The following is a 22861-nucleotide window of genomic DNA, read 5'->3' as shown; positions in this document are numbered from 1 at the left end:
CAGAGTCCTGCCGTTCGCGGCTTGAAGTGTTGTAGAACCTATTGTTGAAATCATATCTTTACATACAAGATAAAAATTTTTCTTAGAAAAAAAATTAGCGTTATTTTTCTTTCATAAGGAAATGTCAAAATTCATGAGGGTGAAAAAGAGGTGAAAAAACAGGTGAGATCTCACCTCTTCACCTAAACATTATTTTTGCTTTAATTAAATGCTTTCCGGAAACGTCGATGAAAATCATATGGACAAATTATATGAAAAAATTAATAATGATTACCCCTCATTAACCAGGGAAATGACGAATTCTATAGTTCGTAAATTCGATGAAATACAGGATATGTGGTTCGACAGATTCGACATGAACGATAAGGAAAAGAGAAAGAACGATAACAATTTACTTACTAAAAGAATCCTAAAATCTAAAATAGGTGAAGCTTCAACATTTAACACAGTACATAACTTTTACACCGCTGTTTATATTTTCAATAATTTATTTAACGATGAACGAGAAAGAAAAAGTATGTTTAACGGAAGAAATGAATATGATTTTATCCTTTGTGCTGTTCGGGATGTTGACATGAAACTAAAGAAAATATTCTTATTACAAGATGACACGGTTGAAGATGAAGTCAATGAGTTTTTAAATCGTGATTTAAATGAAATTGATGAAGTTATGACCGAATGTTATAAAAAGTTCAAGGGGTGAAAAAGAGGTGAAAAAACAGGTGAGATCTCACCTCTTCACCTAAACATTATTTTTGTCTGATTTACATCTAATGAAAAAGTTTAGAAGAATTTTCTTATTCTTTCTGGCTTATTTTTGTCTTTCCAGTACTCCCGCTCTAATGGTCCCAGATGAGTTGGTTTAGATTCTCTCAAGTTCTTAGATGGTATAACATCTTCAACGCCTCCTTCATATCTTACTTTATAAGTGTCATCGTTTATGTTGTAGCCAAGTATTTCAATAACCACTCCTCGCTTTGCTTCGTCAATGGTTTCAGCAAGTTTGCCATTACTACTTTCGACTAATTTATGACGAGGGTAAAATGCTATGGAGTCGTCAGCAGCTTTTATAAGATATCCATTACCTTGCGTAGAGTCTACGATATAATAATTTCGACTTAACCTTAAACGTTTCTTTGTCAATGGTTTGTCGTCAAGAACTACACGAACTTTTGTACCAGGAATGAGGGTAAATTGTGTTGAATTTATGATATTTTGTGTTTGACTTCGTTTCTTTTGTATATACTTTTCTTCTTGTTGTTGTGTCATTGAATTTGGTGTATGGCCTGTTGTAGAATGTGTTGAGGAATTGTAAACTTCGATGAAATGTTTCATTGTTTCTTCGGTAAAGTCTCGCTCTTGATTTAAATCTCTGAGAGTCCTTATGAAGCGGTTAATGATACCGAGTATGTTATGGTTATGGTCTTCAGTAGTGTAGTGAGTTATGTTATGCTTAATGAGAAAATCTGTGATTTCATTACTGAGGTATGCACTGTCTTGGTCTGATGTTAAAGTACTTGGGCTATGTTCTGCTACAAACTTTTGTAAAACTCTTAACACTTCACGAGTTCCTTTATTTTTCATTGGATACGCATATGCTTTACGAGTGTTAACATTTATGAAGATGAGGAATGGTTTATGTCCTCCTTTTCTGCTTTGAATGAGAGTGTCAAATTGGTATGCGTCAGGAGTGTTGGAGTAAATTGGTAAAAAGTAGTCGTAAGGATTTATTGTTTGATGTACAACATTTTTGTCAAAGAACCTTTTCACTTCAGCTCTGTTAGTAAATCCCGAACTCTTTGCAGCTTCATTGAACTTCTTAAATGACCTCCATGGATGTTGTTCGAATACTTCTTTCAAGCTCATTTATGTAAAGTTAAAGATTTTAACCAACTCGTATCCAAGCGTGTATTGTTATATAAGGAGGCATATAATCTTTTCCATTACCTGCTGGGTCTGTAATACCAGCTACAACATGTGTATGATTTCCTGCGGTTCCACAGAAAATACCTGTGCTTGAATCTACTGGGTCAGTTGTGATATCATATCTATGCATTCCCTGTCTATCCGAACCCGCTGCAAGATTTGTATAACCTCTTTTGTTATTGAATGTGAATGGTTTCCTTCCACAGATGTTCTTCCACTGAACCTATGCATATGTGAAGGAAGGTTTTCAATACCTATTTTCTTTGAACCTCCCATCTTCATTGACTGCGTATTAGTGTAGAATGGAAAACTGTCAACTATTTCATACCATCTACCACCAAATAAAGTGTTTGGATTTATTGGATTCATAGACGTATAAACAGCTCCTATAGGATATATTAAATCATATATGCTCATAACTCTATAAACATATTCTAAAGAACTTATGTCATTAAATACCATTTGGAATGTATCTCCCGGATGAAATGTTGCATTTGTTCCACTTTTATAATGTAATGTTAGTTCAATAGAATTATCCAAGAAAAATTCAAAAGTATCTGGTTGAAGACCTCTAACAAATTCAAATGGAGTTGCTGGTTCACCATTTATAATTTCTGTTGTAAATGTCATTGTATCTGGTTTCGAAAATTTCTTTGTTAGTTCTGCATCCACATAAGTTTTATCTGCTTTCTTATCTAACATTGCTGGTAGTTCATATGCTTCAAAGTTTCTGGCATGATCTTCGGTATTCCTGCAACTCTTATCTAAATTGTTAAGAGTATCTTTTACGCTTGTACTCGGATTCTCTAAAGGTGCACTTGAACCAAGGTCAAAGTTCAATATTATGTCATCAGCTCTAACAGTAGTGAAGGATTTATGTGTATGGTTCTTGTCGGCTTTACTGTCTAATGTAGCTTGAAGTTCATTTATATCGGAGATGTTGTGTTTATGAGATTTCAAAACTTTGTTCGTTGCGTCAAGTTCATCTTTGTCAGCTTTACTTTTAATAGCATCTTCAAACGTTATTTTTGACTTAACTCTCAAAGTAAATCTTGGTTCAACTAATACACCATTAACATTGAAAGTAGAGGCATAAATTTCACCGGTATAACCAAATGCTTCTGGTGCTTTAGCTACATCATACTGTACAGTACAGCTTATGTCATAACCTTTAGCACGAATGTATTTATATCTTCTTTCATTAACATTTTTTGTCTTCGCTTCATCACTTCGTGTTAAATATCCATGGTAGTCCGTTATAATCTGTTCGTCTGAAGTTATATAATGAACGTGGTTTTTGTTTGCTTTTTCGGCTAATTTCTCATTAACATCATTCACTTCTAATTCAACTCTTCCGCCAGAACTCTTATTATCATTAATCTTTTTCATTAATTCGGTAATTACGTCATAAAGACTATATTCTGTTTTCGGTTTTGTAAATAATGAGTCAAAATTTCTTTTCATCATTACATCGCTGACATTAATGATATCACCAATTCCTTTTTCATTTATTCTCTTCATTAATTCTGCAATAATGACGAATATATAATCTGTTAATTTATTCTCTTCATCGAGGGTTATAGAATGTTTTGAAATTGAATCATTAACTCCTCTAAATAAATCAATAACTTCAGGATACACGTTTTTAATGTCTCGAATAACCCGACCAGTATCCTCGCCACTATGTGGCTCTGAGCCCGTTGGGCTCTGTTGTTCATGTTCTTCGTTCCCGTCGTTACGTGGTTTTATATCTCTAACCATCATCAACGCAGCCATAACCGGAGGGTTTGTTGCTACCTGTTCGAAAATCCGTCCGTTATGTATGGTATATCTAAATAATTTCTTTGTGTTTGTTAAAACATTTGAAACAAGTCTTTTAAAACCATCTACAAAATTTCCTGTTTCACCTAATGTTCTTGCAGCATTTACAAGCTCACCCATTCCCGCTTTTGACCCCAAAAATGTCCATATTGCATTTATTTCACTCTGTATAGTTGTCCATTCAGCGAAACTAACACCCGCATTCGCTAAGCTGAAAATGAAATTCAGTGGATCGAACTTAATTCCACCTTCTTTTTCAATTTCAACGAACTCACTAACATGAGATTTTAAATATTCTTTCGTTAAAATTGTTTTCCCCGATGTTATGTCATTAACGAAACTATCACCGTCAAAAGTTAACGAATTCAATTTCGTCGTTGATGCTTTTATTTCATACACCGCTTTATCGATAGTTTTTGGCTCACCTTCTTTAGAAGCATATGAAACATTAATGAATGAATTATATGTATTCATGAATGAATTAAAATCAATGATTTTCATTAATGACGCCTTTAATGATTCATTAACTGTTGAATCCCTTAAAGTAATTAATGAACTGTCATGGGCTTCGCCCTGGTCGCTTCGGTCTGAAAGACCTTCAGGACTCAAAGAGTCCGTTTGCGACTTTATGAAAGGTACACTGCAAACCGTCGAGTTTGGATCAAATGCTGTAGTTGGTGCAGGAATATTAATGATATAAGTCATTAAATCATTAAGTGACGTAAATAATGTTGTCGTTTTTGATTTAATTTCTTTAGCATCTGTTATATATGGTAATTTTATTTCTGTAGTTTCTGAATTAAAGATATTCGCTAAAATGTTTTGTAAACTGTTTTGAACAGCTGTGTAAACCGTTGAATTCGGAACTCTTACGATTTCACCATCCTTAATAAAAGGCATTGTACATGGCGTAGTGCTTGGGTCAAATCTTTCGGGATTATAATTCAACATATATTCTAACGCTTCATGAACAGACTTATATACTGTTGTGTCGTTCTTCATGACAACTTCACCATTTACAATGAATGGCATAGTGCATGGAGTTAAAATGGGGTCAAACTTTTCATAGTCCTTCCATGTTATGTATTTCTCGGTATTTCCATCACTGATAACAATATATTTGTCAGTAAGTGTGAGAGAGTATTGACCAAAATATAAACGTTTAGCTCTGTCAGATTCATACGCATATGCAGCAATAGTCATATTTTAATGAGAATAAAATGTTGTTCTATTTGCAAAGTACAGACCCAAACGAATACGGGACAGTAAAGCTTCAAACAAACTTAGGTCTACAGAATGAAGCACTTGCTTTCAGAGTTGTTGACTTCAATACTATCGCTTCATTCGTTATAACAGATGAAACAGATTTCATGGAGCTTGAAATAGATGGAAAGAAGCACGAAATAAGATTTCACAATAATGTAGAATATAAGATGGAAACATTAGCTGGAGTGTTAAATGCTCTCATAAATACTACAATAAACAAGGATAACGAAGAAAACTTAATGAATGTTAAACTTATTGCAGGAGTTTTGAAGTTCAGTTATGCGAAGGAGTTTAAGATAACACGAATGAGTCATAGAGTTCAATTGCTTCTGGGAGCATACCATATGACATTTCCTTTGAAAAGTATTGACAAAACGATTGAGATGAAATCTGTTCCATACGTATGTTATGGTAATTGTTTGTACATTGAGTCAAAAATAGCTAATGTCACAGGTATTTCAGGAGTTAATAGTAAAGGTTCAGTAGAATATAAATCCTTCTGTTATGCAGTCAATTCAATGTTCATTCCAAACGTTCCTGTCATAGCAACTCATTTAGGTAAATGGGTTCGCATTAGTCCTCATAATTTGAAAGACATGCAATTCAGACTAGTTGACTTTCAAGTGGGTGAAAAAACAGGTGAAAAAAGAGGTGAGATCTCACCACTTCACCTAAATTTATTTTTGCGCTATGTTTTCATACGTGTGAAGTCGTTAGTGAAGTCGTTAGTGAAGTCGTTAGTGAAGTCGTTTATGTGTCAGATGTGAAGAAAGCAACTAAAAAGAAACCAAGGAAGAGAGTTATAAAGTAATGAATTCAAGTGGGTGAAAAAACAGGTGAAAAAAGAGGTGAGATCTCACCACTTCACCTAAATTTATTTTTGCGCTATGTTTTCATACGTGTGGGAGTGGTGATATCATTAATTTTTAAGTTTATTTTTTATTTTATTTTTAAGTTTATTTTTATATAAATGACGAAAACTATTGAGATAACAAACTACAACGGTCATGAGTTCAAGAATTTGTTCTTCGTTCCTCGTGAAAATACATTCTATCAGATACGAGGGAGAAAGGGTAAAGTTAGTTTGAGCGTTTATGACTACAAGCATAATGGAAAGTTTATACAAGCATACGATACAAACGGTAAACGTGTTTCATTAGCTTTGTCAAAACTTACAGGTATAAACTATGACAGTGATTTTGACCTATATGAAGAAGAAAGTGAGTCAGAAGATTATGAGCTGTTATATGAAGCACAGCAATGGGAGGAGTTGCAATACTTTTGTAAGTGAGAACGTTTATTTTTACAGTAGTGAAGTCGTTTGTGAAAACATTAGTGAAGTCGTTAGTGAATTCGTTAGTGTTGTAAAATATATGTTAACGGTTTTGTAAAGTGTCAAATTCACATATAATGGGTAAGGTGGAACGCAGTGCCTCCGTACCCTTGATATGTATACTAACTTTGCAATACTTTTGTAAGTGAGAACGTTTATTTTTACAGTAGTGAAGTCGTTTGTGAAAACATTAGTGAAGTCGTTAGTGAATTCGTTAGTGTTGTAAAATATATGTTAACGGTTTTGTAAAGTGTCAAATTCACATATAATGGGTAAGGTGGAACGCAGTGCCTCCGTACCCTTGATATGTATACTAACTTTGCAATACTTTTGTAAGTGAGAACGTTTATTTTTACAGTAGTGAAGTCGTTTGTGAAAACATTAGTGAAGTCGTTAGTGAATTCGTTAGTGTTGTAAAATATATGTTAACGGTTTTGTAAAGTGTCAAATTCACATATAATGGGTAAGGTGGAACGCAGTGCCTCCGTACCCTTGATATGTATACTAACTTTGCAATACTTTTGTAAGTGAGAACGTTTATTTTTACAGTAGTGAAGTCGTTTGTGAAAACATTAGTGAAGTCGTTAGTGAATTCGTTAGTGTTGTAAAATATATGTTAACGGTTTTGTAAAGTGTCAAATTCACATATAATGGGTAAGGTGGAACGCAGTGCCTCCGTACCCTTGATATGTATACTAACTTTGCAATACTTTTGTAAGTGAGAACGTTTATTTTTACAGTAGTGAAGTCGTTTGTGAAAACATTAGTGAAGTCGTTAGTGAATTCGTTAGTGTTGTAAAATATATGTTAACGGTTTTGTAAAGTGTCAAATTCACATATAATGGGTAAGGTGGAACGCAGTGCCTCCGTACCCTTGATATGTATACTAACTTTGCAATACTTTTGTAAGTGAGAACGTTTATTTTTACAGTAGTGAAGTCGTTTGTGAAAACATTAGTGAAGTCGTTAGTGAATTCGTTAGTGTTGTAAAATATATGTTAACGGTTTTGTAAAGTGTCAAATTCACATATAATGGGTAAGGTGGAACGCAGTGCCTCCGTACCCTTGATATGTATACTAACTAAATGAAATTAAAAAATTATGTTTATTATTACGCTGTGAATGTGTCAACAGCGGTCATGCCTGTATCTGTATCCCATATTTGCCACAACCTTTCTGTATCTGCATTTGTGTATTTCGGTTTCAGCTGATACATTTGATTTGGCGTGTAATTTGTTCCAGTTAATGGATTAATTGGGAGATCTTCATGCGGTGTGTTATTATTGTACTCCCAAATAAAGGCAGGAATAGCCTGAATGCTTTGGCAGCGCTCCAATGTCGGCCAGAATCTCTCAATCTTCCCATTTTGGTAGGGAGAATGAGAATCTGTATGCCGCCATTGGACGCCCCAAAGATCAAGTAGATCTTGAAAGGCGCCCCTATTTTCTGAACCGTTGTCGGTCCAGAAACAATAAGGGGCGCCAAATTCAATGAAGGCGGAAGCCGCAACGTTCGCTGTCGTCGCTGCCAGCATATCTGGTATTTGTATACACGCTAGGACTTTGCGGCTAAAATCGTCGATTATGCCATAAATATACTGGCCACGAACACCCCTAAAATAATGAACATCTGCGTGCCAGATAAGATTGGGTGAAAGCGCCCAATATCTTACTGCTGTTTCTGGCCCGGCATGCTCTAATCGCGTCTTGGTGAAATGATTTTCTTTGAAGTATCTGCGTACTTCTCTATAAGATACATCAATTTGTTGTAATTTCAAACGTTTCCATTGTTTTGTTTGACCACAGGGAAAGGCCAGTGGTCATGTATCACAGCAAGAGCTTTGATTTGGTCGTAGGGATTGACCCTACGACCTTTCTTGCCTTTAGGCAATGGGATATTCTGTAAGCTAAATTGATTTTGTAAAAAAGATTTTGAAACATCTAAATATTTTAAATCATTTGATTGAAGGGTTGGGGCGATGGGAACATGGGTGCAAGCTTCTTCCCATGTCATTTTACCTTCTTCAATCTGATTGGAAATACCAATTAGGTAAATTCGATCGACATACCCTTTGTAAGGATTCATTTTAATGAAGTACGTTAACAATCAAAATATTCTATAAGTGTCTAGTATGGAATTCAAAAGAATAAAGAAAATGGTAACGTAAATAAACGTATTATGAAATAATTTATAATTAAAATGAAAAAAAGAAAAAATAATAAGTAAAGTGACTGGAAATGAAAATGAAAATCAGTGTACAGTTTTATTTTTTTCTCGCTGTGAAACGTATTCGGTCATTTTTTTAAAAATTAATTTTTTGTTAGAGATAAGAGCTAAAACTCGGTAAACAACTTCTTTATGTCTAGAAAATTCTATCTTGCCTTTTATTTTTTTCTCGCTGTGAAACGTATTCGGTCATTTTTTTAAAAATTAATTTTTTGTTAGAGATAAGAGCTAAAACTCGGTAAACAACTTCTTTATGTCTAGAAAATTCTATCTTGCCTTTTATTTTTTTCTCGCTGTGAAACGTATTCGGTCATTTTTTTAAAAATTAATTTTTTGTTAGAGATAAGAGCTAAAACTCGGTAAACAACTTCTTTATGTCTAGAAAATTCTATCTTGCCTTTTATTTTTTTCTCGCTGTGAAACGTATTCGGTCATTTTTTTAAAAATTAATTTTTTTAGAGATAAGAGCTAAAACTTTGCAGACAACTCCCCATGTCTAGCAAATTTAACATTCGTCTCCCATTTTTATATATTTGGTTTAGAATGTTCGAAAATGCGTAATATGGTCATTAATATTAATTGAAAAGAACCTTGAATTAATTCAATCTGATCTCACAAAATATTTTAAATTACAAACTTTGTAGTTTGAATAGATAATTAGTATTAAACTCAAATAACTAGTTTATTTTTGAATAAAAATTATTTGAATTTATTCAATTTTGTGAATTTTCCTTCAAAAATCAAGTTTAAATATCTTATTTGCCATATAATTATAAATACAATGAAACATATTCGAAATTGAAAAGAATGACTTTTTCTGTTCTTTCAATCATTCAATTTGAATTTTGCAATATTGGATTTCTCATTAAATAGCTATTAAAAACAACAAGCAATTTAACTTACATTCAAATTTATTTGTGTTATATTCAATCTTCTCAAAACTTATAATTTTCGGCTATAGCATGATTATATGCTATATAATATAATAAACCTATAATAGTATCATTCTTTCAATTATTTGAAGAGAAAACCGAAAAAATATATTTTCGGTCTATAACAAATTACGATTAAAACGATGAAAGAACCAAAAAGTGTGTTTTGTGTTTTGTTGTTGCGTGTTGGATGCGGGATCCTGTTATTTCCGAAATCGACAAAAAATTTGGAAATTTAATTTCCGAAATCGAAATTATATTAATGTTTTTAATATTCTTATATCAAAAGGATTAAAGTTCATTAAGAGAAAAACAATTCTTCTTCTTCAATCTATTGGCGCATTTATTTCTACACGCCAATAAGGAAGGGAAAATTATAAGACACCATGGTGTCTTCAAAACGCTAATTTTTGATATTTTTAACAACCCTATAAAAAAAATTTTACTCAGATAAAAAGGAAAATAAAATGAAGTAGTAAAATCAAGCCAGATTATTATATTACAAAGTAGCAGGGTTTTAATAATCACCTTCAGTTATATCTACGCCAGAACCCGAATCGAATATAATACTACCACTACTACTTTCCTTGTTACGTCTTTTAAGACAAATGACAACAACGATAATAATTGCAACTATAAGTAGAACACCAAAAACGGATACAAATACTGCAATATATACCACTTTCTTCTTATCATCATTATCCTTTATGGTAGTTTGTTGTTGTAAATTGCTTAAATCTTCAAGCTTCTTTGCACCATCAGTGGATTTAACATAAACTGAGAAGTTTCCTGGGTAATAATTTTTTGCCGCCTGAGATCCCTCAACTTTCTCTGCATTAATTTCTAACTTATTAAATACATTCTGGTTACCAATTAAAAAGAAATCTAGATAATAATTATCATTTGCTTCTGTAATATTTGATTCATTATTATTTTCGTATAATTTAATGTTTGAATATCTGATATTTTCAATCCGCTTTAAATTTTTTCCACTACCTACAGGTGTTTTAGATGGTGTCTCAAATGGAGTATTGAATGGAGTTTCAAATGCTGTCTCAAATGCTGTATTGAATGGTGTCTCGAATGCTGTATTGAATGGTGTCTCGAACGCTGTATTGAATGGTGTCTCGAACGCTGTATTGAATGGTGTTTCAAAAGCAGTTTCAAATGCTGTTTCGAATGGTGTTTCAAAAGCAGTTTCGAATGGTGTCTCTGATGCTGTTTCGAATGGTGTTTCAAAAGCAGTTTCGAATGGTGTTTCGAATGGTGTTTCAAAAGCAGTTTCGAATGCTGTTTCGAATGGTGTTTCATAAGCAGTTTCAAATGCTGTTTCGAATGGTGTTTCATAAGCAGTTTCAAATGCTGTTTCGAATGCTGTTTCGAATGGTGTTTCATAAGCAGTTTCAAATGCTGTTTCGAATGGTGTTTCGAATGGTGTTTCATAAGCAGTTTCAAATGCTGTTTCGAATGGTGTTTCATAAGCTGTTTCAAATGCTGTTTCGAATGGTGTTTCATATGCTGTTTCGACTGCTGTATTGAATGGTGTCTCGGATACTGGTTCTAATTGTGTTTCATATGGTGTCACAAAAGGTGTATCAAAAGCTGTCTCAAATGGTGTCTCGGATACTGGTTCTAATTGTGTTTCATATGGTGTCACAAAAGGTGTATCAAAAGCTGTCTCAAATGGTGTCTCGGATACTGGTTCTAATTGTGTTTCATATGGTGTCACAAAAGGTGTATCAAAAGCTGTCTCAAATGGTGTTTCAAAAACAGTATCATACGGAGTTTCAACAGCTGTCGTAAACGGTGTATCATATGGTGTTTCAACTGCTGTTACATGAGGAGTTTCAAATGGTGTTTCGTATGCAGTTACAAATGGTGTTGCAGGGATTGATGGAGTAGGACTTGGTGCTGGAAGAATTGAACTGATATCTTTTGCTGAGACGTAAAATAGAGCCGTATTTGATCTATTCTCTGCATCAGTTATATCATAGTTGAACAAATCATTTGTATCAGAGTTCTTCTGGTACTTTATTGATTTTCTATCATCACCTACAAGAATTACTGACATAGAACGATATTTTATTGATCCATCTGTTATTTCTAATGAAACATTAGCATTTGTTGCGAAGTCATCTTTCGAAGAAATGTAAACATTATTTTCATCTTCAATCTGGATGATTTGTCCATTATTTGATATATTCGTTGAAATATAATGTGGCTGTGGAATGAATGATACCTGAATTTCACAGCTTTCAAGTTGATTGGAGCAGTAAACTTTGGAAAATGGTTTAACATCATATATGACTGTATAAATGTCTTCTTTATCTATTTTGTTTGCAACAACGAATGGATTTTCAACAGTACTGTTCGTAATCGAGATTTCTAAGCTCGAATTCAGTTTTGGATAAAAAACATCTGCTTTGAATGAAGTATTTGATCCTATAATATATGATCCATATATGCACGAATACTCACTACCATTCAACTCTTTAAATATATCAATATTTTTATTTATATCTGAGCTGCTTTCTAGGATTTGATCATTACATTCAGGAAACAATGCTAAGATCCAAGATTTGATCTCATTATTAAGAGTGCTATTTATGGTTCTTCTCAGAGATAGTAAATACAGGAACATTATAAAAATGAGGACTAAATAGCTTTCAATTAAATTTTTGATAGCTTTGTCAATTTTTTTCTGATGTATGATTTCAATTTCAAATTAAATAATTGTAGGCATATTACGGTTTTCCAACCTTCAAGAAAAAAAAACAAATAATATATCAGATTAGCTTAGATGGAGCCTCATCATAAAAAATTGAGGGTATCTTAAAAATTGAATTGTTTAGATAGCAATTTGTTGCAACATCGATAATTACAATAAGCATTATATTATAGAATAGTTTGCATCGACGAGTAAAAAAAAATAAAATAAATAATAATAATAAAAAAATTAAACTTGAAATCATATACTAAGCATGCACACATTTTGTTTCCCATAAATTTTGAGAGATGGACATGATGAATGTGATTTCAAGTTTATTTGTAAAACATCGAGTCAGAAAACCGCCGACCCTCATCTTAAAATTTAAGAATTAAGAATTAAAGTGCCCTTAGTATGTACAACTTCGATATTTTATTTTCGGAATATCAAAAACCTCATCTTTTTGCGAAATTTTTATTTAGTCGGAATTGGTCTTTTGGCTGTACCTATTGATTTTGTTTATTCTATAAAGATACTCATGAAAAAGCTAATATCTCTGTACCTAAGTACATTGCTCGGGCAAAGTTTCTTAGCGAATAGTGAAAATAGACAATTTAGAAAAGATCACAGAAAAGCAGTATTAGGTTGCATTGTATATTAGATAAGAGCGGAAATTCTTATGAATCATTATGAATCTACGATACAAAACATTTTGAATTTTATTCAAAAATTGAATGATATTTCGCACTTCTCGGAATTTTATGATATATATTTCCACAAATAAATCTCGCCATATTTGAGGATCTCTCTCCCTCCCTCCACATAATCTTAAATGATTCATCTTGATCTTATCAAAGCTCATTCGTGTTCACAAGCCTCATTATTTAAAAAAAAATATTGAGAGCTTTAATGCATTCGCAATACAGCATTTTGGTGCTTCCATGGCAATGAATTTGATGGCCCATACAGTTTAGGATATAATATATTTTTGATTTCAACTGATTACATTAAATTAATTATCAACATAAATGTACTCTATTTTCTTAAATCAAAAAATAATGGAATTTAACAATAATACATTACATAAAATTATAAATATAATTTTTTTGAGTAATCAAACAATTATTTTGGAGACATTTGATATCTACTACGATTTCGAGGTGTGCTAGTCTGACTTAGTTTAGATGGGGCTCTAACAGGCATTGTTTGAGCTAAATTATCTCTAGGACTCTCATTTGCTTGGTTAGAACGCCCTGGAGTCATTGTATGGGCTGTCATATTAAGATTTGATGTTGGGCTTCCAGTTCCTCGTGTATACGGCATCGTAAATAATTGAGCTGAAATTTCGTATAGATTTGCGGGCGTATTCATCTTGAGTTTTTGGCAAGTTGGGTATTTCGATGGATAAAAGTCTGTATATGCGAAAGTATGGAAGAAAAACTTATCGTTATTTGGAGTAACAATTGCAACGCCAAATCTGATTTCATCATCATCAACATTGATGAAGCAGGTATGGCCTGCTTCATAATATCTAGTATCTCCTTTAATAGTTCGAGGTTTTAATACAAAAGATTTATCGTTAACACTCGCAATTACACATTGAGAGCCAAGGTGATCACCGCGAACATTTTTAATAATGAATGACACTTGAATTGTACCTTTAGCGCGTTTCGATGGAGAAACATTCATTTGCTTTTATTTTAATTTGGGGTCTGAAATATTATTCGAGGTATCATAAAAATTTGTCAATATTAAAAATACTTAATGTGGTACATTTGACTAACTTATCTATCCTTAAATGCCTAAATGGGATACTTATCTAAACATCCTCCTAACTAAACGTTTATTCCTATATCTAAAGATTGCATCAAAATGATCCAAAATGTGTAAAATCTAGAAATATCAAGATATTCTCTCCATTATATGCAGCATATTCTCTCGTAGAAGTCTATATGAAGATGTCTACAACTTATTTCAAGGACTCAATGAAAAAAAATTAATAAAAAATCATGAAATCATTTATTTTATAAATTAAATGCCCACTTAACATTATCGACCATTTCGTATAATTCCTTAGAAACTCTATCAATTTCATCAGCAGACGGATTAGGGTTATCATCAATATAAGTCTCAATTCTTTCGATGTTATCATTAATTCTCCTTTTCTTTCCTTCATTCGCCGTCTTCCTCATTTTCTTCAGTTCAGTCATATATCTATGCCAGTCATCTAACGCTGTCTGGAACCTGTTTTCTGCGCTGATAACTGCTCTGTTTGCCTGCAATCTGTCGATATCCTGGTGAGACAAACTCGTGTGTTCATTATTCAACACGAATTTCTTTGTTTCATCACTGTAATTAGCGCGTACAGACATAATTCCATCGCTATCGACTGTGAGTGTTATGTCGATGTCGTAGATGTCTTCTGGCATCTGTACAGAGTAGATTCCGATGATTTTGCACTCTGATGGAATCTCAGATTCGCCTTGAGCGACTTTGATGGTAATTGTCTGGGATTCGCTCCTGCGATGATATGCCTTGGTCCGAGAATATGGATATTTAGTGTTCTTCTCGATCATTTTGACCACTTTCTTATTCGCAATAATTCCGAACGAATGTGGAGTGGCTTCTTGGATCTCTATGTCGATATCTTCCTCTGGCATGCCGATATACGGGTTCGGCTGCTCATTTTCGTCAGGAACATACTCGATATTCGGTGGTGGTTCGAAAAGTGGCTCGAACTGGGTCTGGTTGATAATTGGTTGGTCGGTAATTATCGTAATATCTGGATATTCAGGCTCACCGCTGCTAATTGACTCAAAACTTGGTGGCATAATCGGATCTATCGAAACTACTTGAGGCTGGATAGGCGGAATAGGTTCGAGATTGGCGTAAGGGTTATCTTCTACTGTAGAAGCTCGTGGATAGTTAACTGGAGGTGGCATTTGAGGAGATCTTCTTGTTGTCGTTGCTGCACGGCTTGATCTTTGTTTCTTACGGCCTTTAAGATATGCTTTGATGCATGCTCCAGCAGCTACGGCATCGAAAGGTGGAATGTTTGCTTTTGGTTCGATTTTGTACTTATCTCTGATTTTTTCGCGGATTAATGGGATCAGGGAAGTTCCTCCGACCAAAATAATGTCAGTAAGTTGAGAAGGATTGACTCCGTGCTCTGCTAGTAAATAATCAACTTTTGTAAAGGATAAATCGATGATTGGTGATATGATTTGGTTGTATTTATCGACATCTATCGTTGCTGTGTGGTTATCGTTTGTTGGAAGCTGAATATTTATTGAACCACTTTTGACATTCGGAGAAAACTGTTTTTTGAGGTGCTCGCATTGTTGCTTCATCTGACCTTTGTATCGCTTCGATTGATTATCGTCTGCAAAGATATCAATTCTTGTTTTCATCAAGAAATTAGGAGCGAAGTACTGTACGAGGGCGTTATCGATATCTTGGCCTCCCAAATGAGAGTCTCCATCATAACCGATAACTTCGAAATTTTTGCCATTGATTCCAACCAAAGAAACATCAAATGTACCGCCACCAAAGTCATAAACAAGGATTTTGCTTGAGTCAGAGAATTTCTGGAATGTATGCATGTAGCAAAGCGCTGCTGCTGTAGGTTCATTCATGAGCTCGAAATCACCAAATCCTGCAAATTTGGCGGCCAACTTTGTTTCTGCCTTCTGTCTATCGTCGAAATAAGCAGGAACAGTGATAACAGCTTTTTTGATGGGTACACCAAGCTGATCTTCTGATTTCTTTTTAAGATAACTTAAAATGTAGGAGGAAATTTCGTATGGACGATATTCACGTATTTGTCTTTTAAGAACCGCTTGAATTGAAGGGGCTCCACCATAATCATTAACTTTGAATGGCCAGTTTCTAATATCATTTTCATCAAGTTCAGAATACATCTTTCCTATCATTCTTTTACTATCATAAACTGTATTTTGTGGTATGTTTGCCATCAAGCTCTTAGCTCGCTGACCATAAACAAGTTCATCTCCAAAAGCAATAACTGAAGGAACTTGTGTGTCTCCATCAATTTTTAGAACATCGAATGATTTTTGTGCAGGTTTATAAACGGCTACTGTGGAAAATGTTGTTCCAAGGTCAATACCTACAAAAGGTCCTTCATTCATAATTTTTTTATTGAAAAAAAAATTCTAGTCGTGCGATGAATTCAATAACAATTTGATATTGGTAGTTTTTCCCATTAGATTAATGGGACTTTCGATTAAATGAAAACACTCTCTGACGAAAAACTTGGAATTCTTGTTGTAAAGAATTCTAACTGCCTTTCAATAACGTTCATAATGGATTAGTGAGATCCATAATAAATTTAAATAACTTATATTCATCAGATATTAAGAGTAGTAGGATATGACGGGTTTAGTGACTTTTTTTGTTACATCTATATATATAGACGATGCATTAAAATATATTTATTTATAAATCATTAAAAAAATTAACATTAATTTTAAAATAATTTATTTTTTTATCTTTTATAAAATAATCTATATATATATATAGATGATGTCAGATATTCCATGATTAATTAAACATTGTTTAAATCCTGAATGGGTTAAACTTCAATTTAAAAATGAAGATTGTGAATTATTAAATGAATATGAAAGCCAAAATGTAATAAACAGAAATTCATCAAAAGTGACAGCTCTCAATTTTTTGACATTTGTAAATTCTAAATTGAATGAGAAAAATGAAATAATACTAAGCATAATACAATATTCTAGATTTAATTATAATTAGGAAAAGTTAGTTTTGAGAGTACTTTTCATAGGCATATAGAATGAAATCTTCTGAAAAATAATATCACATAAACTCATATTATTTTCTAATATATAACTATTTTATATAAAAATCAAATTCAATGATCTTAAAAGCGAAGGATAAACCTCAAAAATTACGAATATAATGAGTGGGAATATAATGCTTATCTATCATAAAACCATATGAAATATCAATTTTTGCTTTACGCCTAATTTTTGACGACAATTAGCAAAAAATGTTAAATGTTAACACTCAGTCCATTTGAATATGAAAAATAAAATTGACTTTGATTAAATGTTTTTATTTATCATGCAATTCTTCTTGCGACCAAAGATTTGAATAAAAGTTCAAAAAATAAGATAGCTTAAAAAATAATATACGGTAGTGTTTACTAATAGATGAATAGTATATAAATTCTATTAAAATGGATTTGATCCAAAAAAATATATAAAATTTGATCATAAATAAAATCGTTTTAAATTACTTCTTCATTTAAATTATAACAATTATTTTTGGTTTATATTTTTTTTGGATCAAATCCATTTTAATAGAATTTATATACTATTCATCTATTATAAACACTACCGTATATTATTTTTTAAGCTATCTTATTTTTGAAATTTTATTCAAATCTTTGGTCGCAAGAAGAATTGCATGATAAATAAAAACATTTAATCAAAGTCAATTTTTATTTTTCATATTCAAATGACTGAGTGTTAACATTTAACATTTTTTTGCTAATTGTCGTCAAAAATTAGGCGTAAAGCAAAAATTGATATTTCATATGGTTTTATGATAGATAAGCATTATATTCCCACTCATTATATTCGTAATTTTTGAGGTTTATCCTTCGCTTTTAAGATCATTGAATTTGATTTTTATATAAAATAGTTATATATTAGAAAATAATATGAGTTTATGTGATATTATTTTTCAGAAGATTTTGTGCTCTTCTTCAAAATTTTATTTTTTATTAAAAAGAATCTTTACAAAATATACATTTACTTTAATTAATATTTAAAAACGTGCTCTATCAAAAGTTCCAAAAATTCAATATTTTAGCTTTTCTGAGGTGTCACTTTTGATGAATTTCTGTTTACAACAACCTCATAAACGAGAAGAAGAAATTGAAAATAATGAAATGGTAATCATTGATGACATTAAAGAGGATGGAATTCATATAAAAATAAGAAGTCTGTTTGACCTTAAGAATGATTTATATATAAAAATAAAATAAACTTCTTACAATAAATTAAAACTTAGTTATGTTTATTATTTTATTTTTTATTTTGTATGAAATGAGTGTCAAGACTAACAACGTTAAAAAATTAGGATTCACAAACGAGGAAATAAAGGATATATTAGAGGAGGTAGGTTATGAAGTTAATAAATATTATTTAAGAAATTGTCAAAAATTCGCGGAGTTATTAAATGATTTAGATTATGATGGAAAAATGAATAAAGATGATGTTATAAATTTCTTATATCCCACATCTGAAGAAGAAAAACCTAAAGAACCTGATGTTTTCCCTGAATATTATGAAGAACGGATTAAAGATGATGAATACAATGAAATTGAAAGACTGAAAAAAAATAAGAGATGAAATAGATGAAAAAATTAAGGAATTAAGAGAAGTTGAAAAATATAATGAAAACGAAGTAGAGGGTTTAATGAATATCCCAGCTTCAGAATCAGAAGTACAGAAATCTCATGAAGAAAGATATAAAAATTATGTCTTAGAATCAACACAAAATTTATTAGATGGTGAAATAGACGAAACACTTTCAGAAGAAGGTACTAAATTTATTCGTAAACATAAGTTACAATTTATTGATAATGAAGAATACCCTTGTATCTTACTTTCACCCCCTCTCGATTCTGAGAAATTCAAAAAAGCTCTGAAAAACGTGACATATGCAACTAATACGATTAAGCAAGAAGATCATGATATTTACACAAATTATTATTTAAATAAATGCACAGGTGTTGATAAAGTTTTTGATTTATTAGATAAAATATCAAAAGAAACCATTGGAACTATAAAATTTTGTGTGATTGTGGTTTCATTGTTGAAGATACAATAATGTTTCATATGAAAGAACAGCACCGAAGGAAGACGAAGTGAAAGGTCTATACCATTCGTTATTAAGAACATAAAAGATATGAAAACTTAAACATTATATTTATTCATTTATTTCAGAAAAAATGGAAGCAACCCATAAAACATCTTCTCATCATTTTATAGCTATTCATACATTCCTTTTCAAAGTTGTGAAATTAAATAAGACAGGAATTAGATTTAATGTATCAGGGTACGCATTCTTGAGTAAATTAAAATGTATTCGTCACGTCGCAGATGATAAAAATTTATGTGTTCTTAATTCATTTTATGGGCTTTAAAAAATAAACTTTATTTTTATTTATTTTTTAATTTTTTATTCTTACATAAATGAACAAAAACGGAACAGCTAAAATGAATGATAATCAAATTAGAGCAGAAGGTAGAAGGTTATTTAAACGCTTCTATAACATTCCTGATGGTGTTAATCCTAAAACTCGTAGAAGCTATTTAAATGAAGCAATAGATGCATATGAAGGGTTTGACATTTCATCAGAAAGTGAGAGATTAGCGAGAATGTTAAATGTTAATATTGATTTCTATTATTGTGATCCTCAACCAGAAGACGTGGACATAAATAAGGTAGACTTTCCATTAGTGGAATCAATAATGATAGATCCAGAATTTGAAACAGTAAATATTTTATTAACACAGAGTCCATGTGGAAAACTTCACGCTGACAGAATAACAGACGTTGAAGCACTCACCGGCTATAAAGTTTGTCCATATTGTAAAGAAGAAGTTTATTCTATCCGTGATGATCCAGAAAGGAAAAACCAAAGAAGATTTTTAAAGCATTGTGAGAAATGTAAAGAAAATAATGGAAGATTAATTCAAGACGTTCAATTGCAAAAGACACAGCAACCATATGCACCACATATTACGAAACAGAAGATATATCAGTGGTTATTAGCTCACAATTTGCAGAAATATTATAAACCGACAAGATATTATATTACTTTTGACTTTGAAACATTAGAGACTAAAGAAGAATTACAACTTTCTGAGTGTGCAACTTTGAACGCTTACTTAAAACCATTCATGGTATCATCAACGGTTAAATTAAATGATAAAACATACGAGGAATTTTTGCTTAACTTCGAGTGATTCTTTTATTTCTGATTGGATTGAGTTTTTATTTTCAACCTGTTCATTAGTTGCTAAATCAAATATGAGTCAATATGAATGAATTATTGAAGCCGCAAACGGCGGGGACTTTGTCCCATACATTAAATGAAAAACAGAAGGAAGCATTTAAAGAACTTCTAGATGAGGAATTCAATAAAGTGAATATCATAGGTTTTAATTCGGGAAAGTTTGATTTAAATTTAATTCTTCGTGATTTAAACACTGCAAAATGGAAAATAAAATCAATGCTGGGTTCATCTTCACAATTTAAGCAATCATTGTAAAGAAAACAAACGTTCCATATGAATTGAGATTTATTGACATCAGAAATTATATAGCGGGTGGGACATTAGACCAATTCACTCAAGATTTCGGAAACAATAAATCACGTGTTAAATCCTTTTTCCCTTATCAATTCATCACGTGGGAAATTACGAAGAAGAATTATATAAAGTGGAACATTCACTCAAGATTTTTATTCAGCATTAACTCAAGAAACTATATAGATAGTGATTATCAAATATATCTCAATGATGCTAAAAACTTTAAGAATAGATTAGAATATTTTATTCATTATTGCAATAAAGATGTTGAAATTATGATTGACCCAATCGATAAATTATTGAAGAAACATTTGTTTATAAGATTGATATGCTTCATAATCTTTCTTTATCATCGAATGCTTCAATGATTCGTTACGCTTTAGCATATAAAGACTTTAATCTAATGAAAAATATCTGAGGAAGAGATAGAATCAAGTTTTGAATTAACGAAAAGTATTGGAAATATAAAATTGAATCATATAAGAACAAGATGAAAAAGCAGAAAGAGATACTAAAATATGTTTCAATGGATGATTTTCAATACTATCACGATTTAATCCTTTTCATCTAAATGCAAATGTGTGGTAAAGCGTTTACATATGCAAATAAACCAACATTGGATAGAATCGATAATGAAAACCACATACTAAAGAAAATTGTCAGTTAATGTGTTGTTATTGCAATGTCGTAAATCAAATAAGATGAAGATTCAACGTTTAAGAATCAATTTAAGAAATCATGCATTAAAAATAATTTACCAATGACTTTAGATTCAGTTGAAGCTTATCACATTCTCCGTAATGGAATTACTGGTGGTCTATCAAATGTTCAACATAGAGTAAATCTTAAAGGAATCACGCACATTAATAAATTTCATATATCCAGAAACTAAACTGTATCAAATGAGGACACTTCCAACATCATGACTCATTTCGTTGGTGTTGATTTTAATTCATTATATATCCTTCATCATTTTCATCTAATCCTCATGATTTCATTCAATATACTGACCATAAATGTATATGCCGGGAAGAATTGAATGGTGTTATCATTTGTGATACAGCAACAAAGAAAGCAAAAGCACTGGGAATAATTAAGAAGAAAAATACTTTATTCGTGGCTGAAGTAAAGGGTCACATTGATGAAAAATACATTAATGATTACATAACTTTTTACCGATAATAAGAAACTTAGATATTATCACAGATGAAAAAAACAATTGGCAGTTTTATGTATATTACATGAAATCAAACAATCTACCAGTTGACCAGAAACAGAGGAAATTAACTCAGTTAGCATCAACACACAACAATATCAACCATTTTCTTCTTATTATCTTTGGTATCTAATAGACAGATTTCATTTATCATCGATGATATTCAATCAATTTTAACATTTACGAAAAACACTTGTTTTAATGAATTTGCGAACGAATTTATGAAGAAAGACAAAAGGCTGAATTAGAAGGAAATAAAGGAAAAAGTTTTTTTGCAAGATTTCACTTAATGGATCATATGGTTACGATGCAATGAATACACAAAATTACGCAAAGACTAAATAATGAATGCACAGAAGTCACGCGTTGCATGTATGTCAAATAAGTTTAAAAACATAAGAGAAATAGGTGAGGATACATATCAAGTGATGCTTAAAGATAGATTTTTAGATGTGATACATGTTTACAAGAGGCATTCTTCACTTTAGATAATGCTAAATACTGGTATTTAGTTTTCATTTATGATTTTATGTATAAATGCATGAATGTTAATCGTTTTCATTTCATTGAAGGTGATACTGATTCATCTTATTGGGCAATCGCTGGCGACCCAAATCTTCCTAACACTCAAGCATTTCAAGCAATTGTTACGATAAACAATTTTATGATAAAAACATTTTCAAATTCGCACCATTTGATTTCTTCTGTTTTGATGAGAAATTTAAACCTAATTAAAGAATAAAGCTGAAGAAAAAGCACATGAGAAGAAGTTATTGGGTTTAGCAATTGAGAAACAAGGTGATAACATGGTTGCTTTATGCCTTAAGTGTTATACATCATTCAACGGTTCAATTGATGGAAGTGATTTTAAAAAGATTGCACAAAAAATGAAAGGTGTTAGTTTACGACAAAATAAACAATTAACACCTAAAATTATTTGGATATAATAAATGATAAGTTATTTTCGATGGTCAGAATATTAATTTACAACTTAAAAACGGGTCAATGACTCGCTTAACAATCGGTAAGACTGCATTAACAGGAGCACACACTAAGGCTGTATGTT

At 31.8% G+C, this 22861-nt stretch overlaps 6 protein-coding genes and 2 pseudogenes across 8 annotated transcripts, besides 6 other annotated features; 2 read left to right on the top strand and 6 right to left on the bottom strand.

The window, feature by feature from the left end:
- Positions 1-6636: part of a mobile genetic element that runs on past the window's edge.
- TVAGG3_0848790 (integrase core domain containing protein family) lies at positions 784-1866 on the bottom strand (the record flags this gene model as incomplete). Its single annotated transcript, XM_051249151.1, has 1 exon — positions 784-1866. The coding sequence occupies one exon, from the start codon at positions 1864-1866 to the stop codon at positions 784-786; it is 1083 nt and encodes a 360-aa protein (XP_051084626.1).
- Positions 1886-4950, bottom strand: TVAGG3_0848780 (annotated as a pseudogene). Its single transcript has one exon. A coding segment is annotated over exon 1 (3065 nt).
- TVAGG3_0848770 (uncharacterized protein) lies at positions 4968-5780 on the top strand (the record flags this gene model as incomplete). Its single annotated transcript, XM_051249150.1, has 1 exon — positions 4968-5780. One exon carries the CDS (start codon positions 4968-4970, stop codon positions 5778-5780), a length of 813 nt encoding a protein of 270 aa, XP_051084625.1.
- On the top strand, positions 5984-6304 carry TVAGG3_0848760 (uncharacterized protein; the record flags this gene model as incomplete). The annotated part of the gene is made up of 1 exon (XM_001300520.1): positions 5984-6304. The coding sequence occupies one exon, from the start codon at positions 5984-5986 to the stop codon at positions 6302-6304; it is 321 nt and encodes a 106-aa protein (XP_001300521.1).
- An 821-nt stretch (positions 6637-7457) lies between the features above and the next one.
- TVAGG3_0848740 lies at positions 7458-8431 on the bottom strand (annotated as a pseudogene). Its single transcript has one exon. A coding segment is annotated over exon 1 (974 nt).
- Positions 8432-8794: 363 nt separating this feature from the next.
- Positions 8795-9629: a mobile genetic element.
- Positions 9630-10021: 392 nt separating this feature from the next.
- TVAGG3_0848720 (bifunctional inhibitor/lipid-transfer protein/seed storage 2s albumin superfamily protein family) lies at positions 10022-12145 on the bottom strand (the record flags this gene model as incomplete). The annotated part of the gene is made up of 1 exon (XM_001300521.1): positions 10022-12145. The coding sequence occupies one exon, from the start codon at positions 12143-12145 to the stop codon at positions 10022-10024; it is 2124 nt and encodes a 707-aa protein (XP_001300522.1).
- A 549-nt stretch (positions 12146-12694) lies between these two features.
- On the bottom strand, positions 12695-13900 carry TVAGG3_0848710 (uncharacterized protein; the record flags this gene model as incomplete). The annotated part of the gene is made up of 1 exon (XM_001300522.1): positions 13334-13900. The coding sequence occupies one exon, from the start codon at positions 13898-13900 to the stop codon at positions 13334-13336; it is 567 nt and encodes a 188-aa protein (XP_001300523.1).
- A 311-nt stretch (positions 13901-14211) lies between these two features.
- TVAGG3_0848700 (ATP binding) lies at positions 14212-16501 on the bottom strand (the record flags this gene model as incomplete). Its single annotated transcript, XM_001300523.2, has 1 exon — positions 14236-16359. The coding sequence occupies one exon, from the start codon at positions 16357-16359 to the stop codon at positions 14236-14238; it is 2124 nt and encodes a 707-aa protein (XP_001300524.1).
- Positions 16502-16862: 361 nt separating this feature from the next.
- Positions 16863-16899: a mobile genetic element.
- Positions 16900-18074: 1175 nt separating this feature from the next.
- Positions 18075-18112: a mobile genetic element.
- Positions 18113-18212: 100 nt separating this feature from the next.
- Positions 18213-18734: a mobile genetic element.
- A 748-nt stretch (positions 18735-19482) lies between these two features.
- Positions 19483-20235: a mobile genetic element.
- Positions 20236-22861: the final 2626 nt, after the last annotated feature.

The sequence above is a fragment of the Trichomonas vaginalis genome, chromosome VI (assembly GCF_026262505.1).
Source record: "Trichomonas vaginalis G3 chromosome VI, whole genome shotgun sequence".
NCBI lineage: Eukaryota > Parabasalia > Trichomonadida > Trichomonadidae > Trichomonas > Trichomonas vaginalis.
The sequence above is the reverse complement of the archived record's forward strand: the minus strand, read 5'-3'. Positions and strand labels throughout refer to the sequence as shown.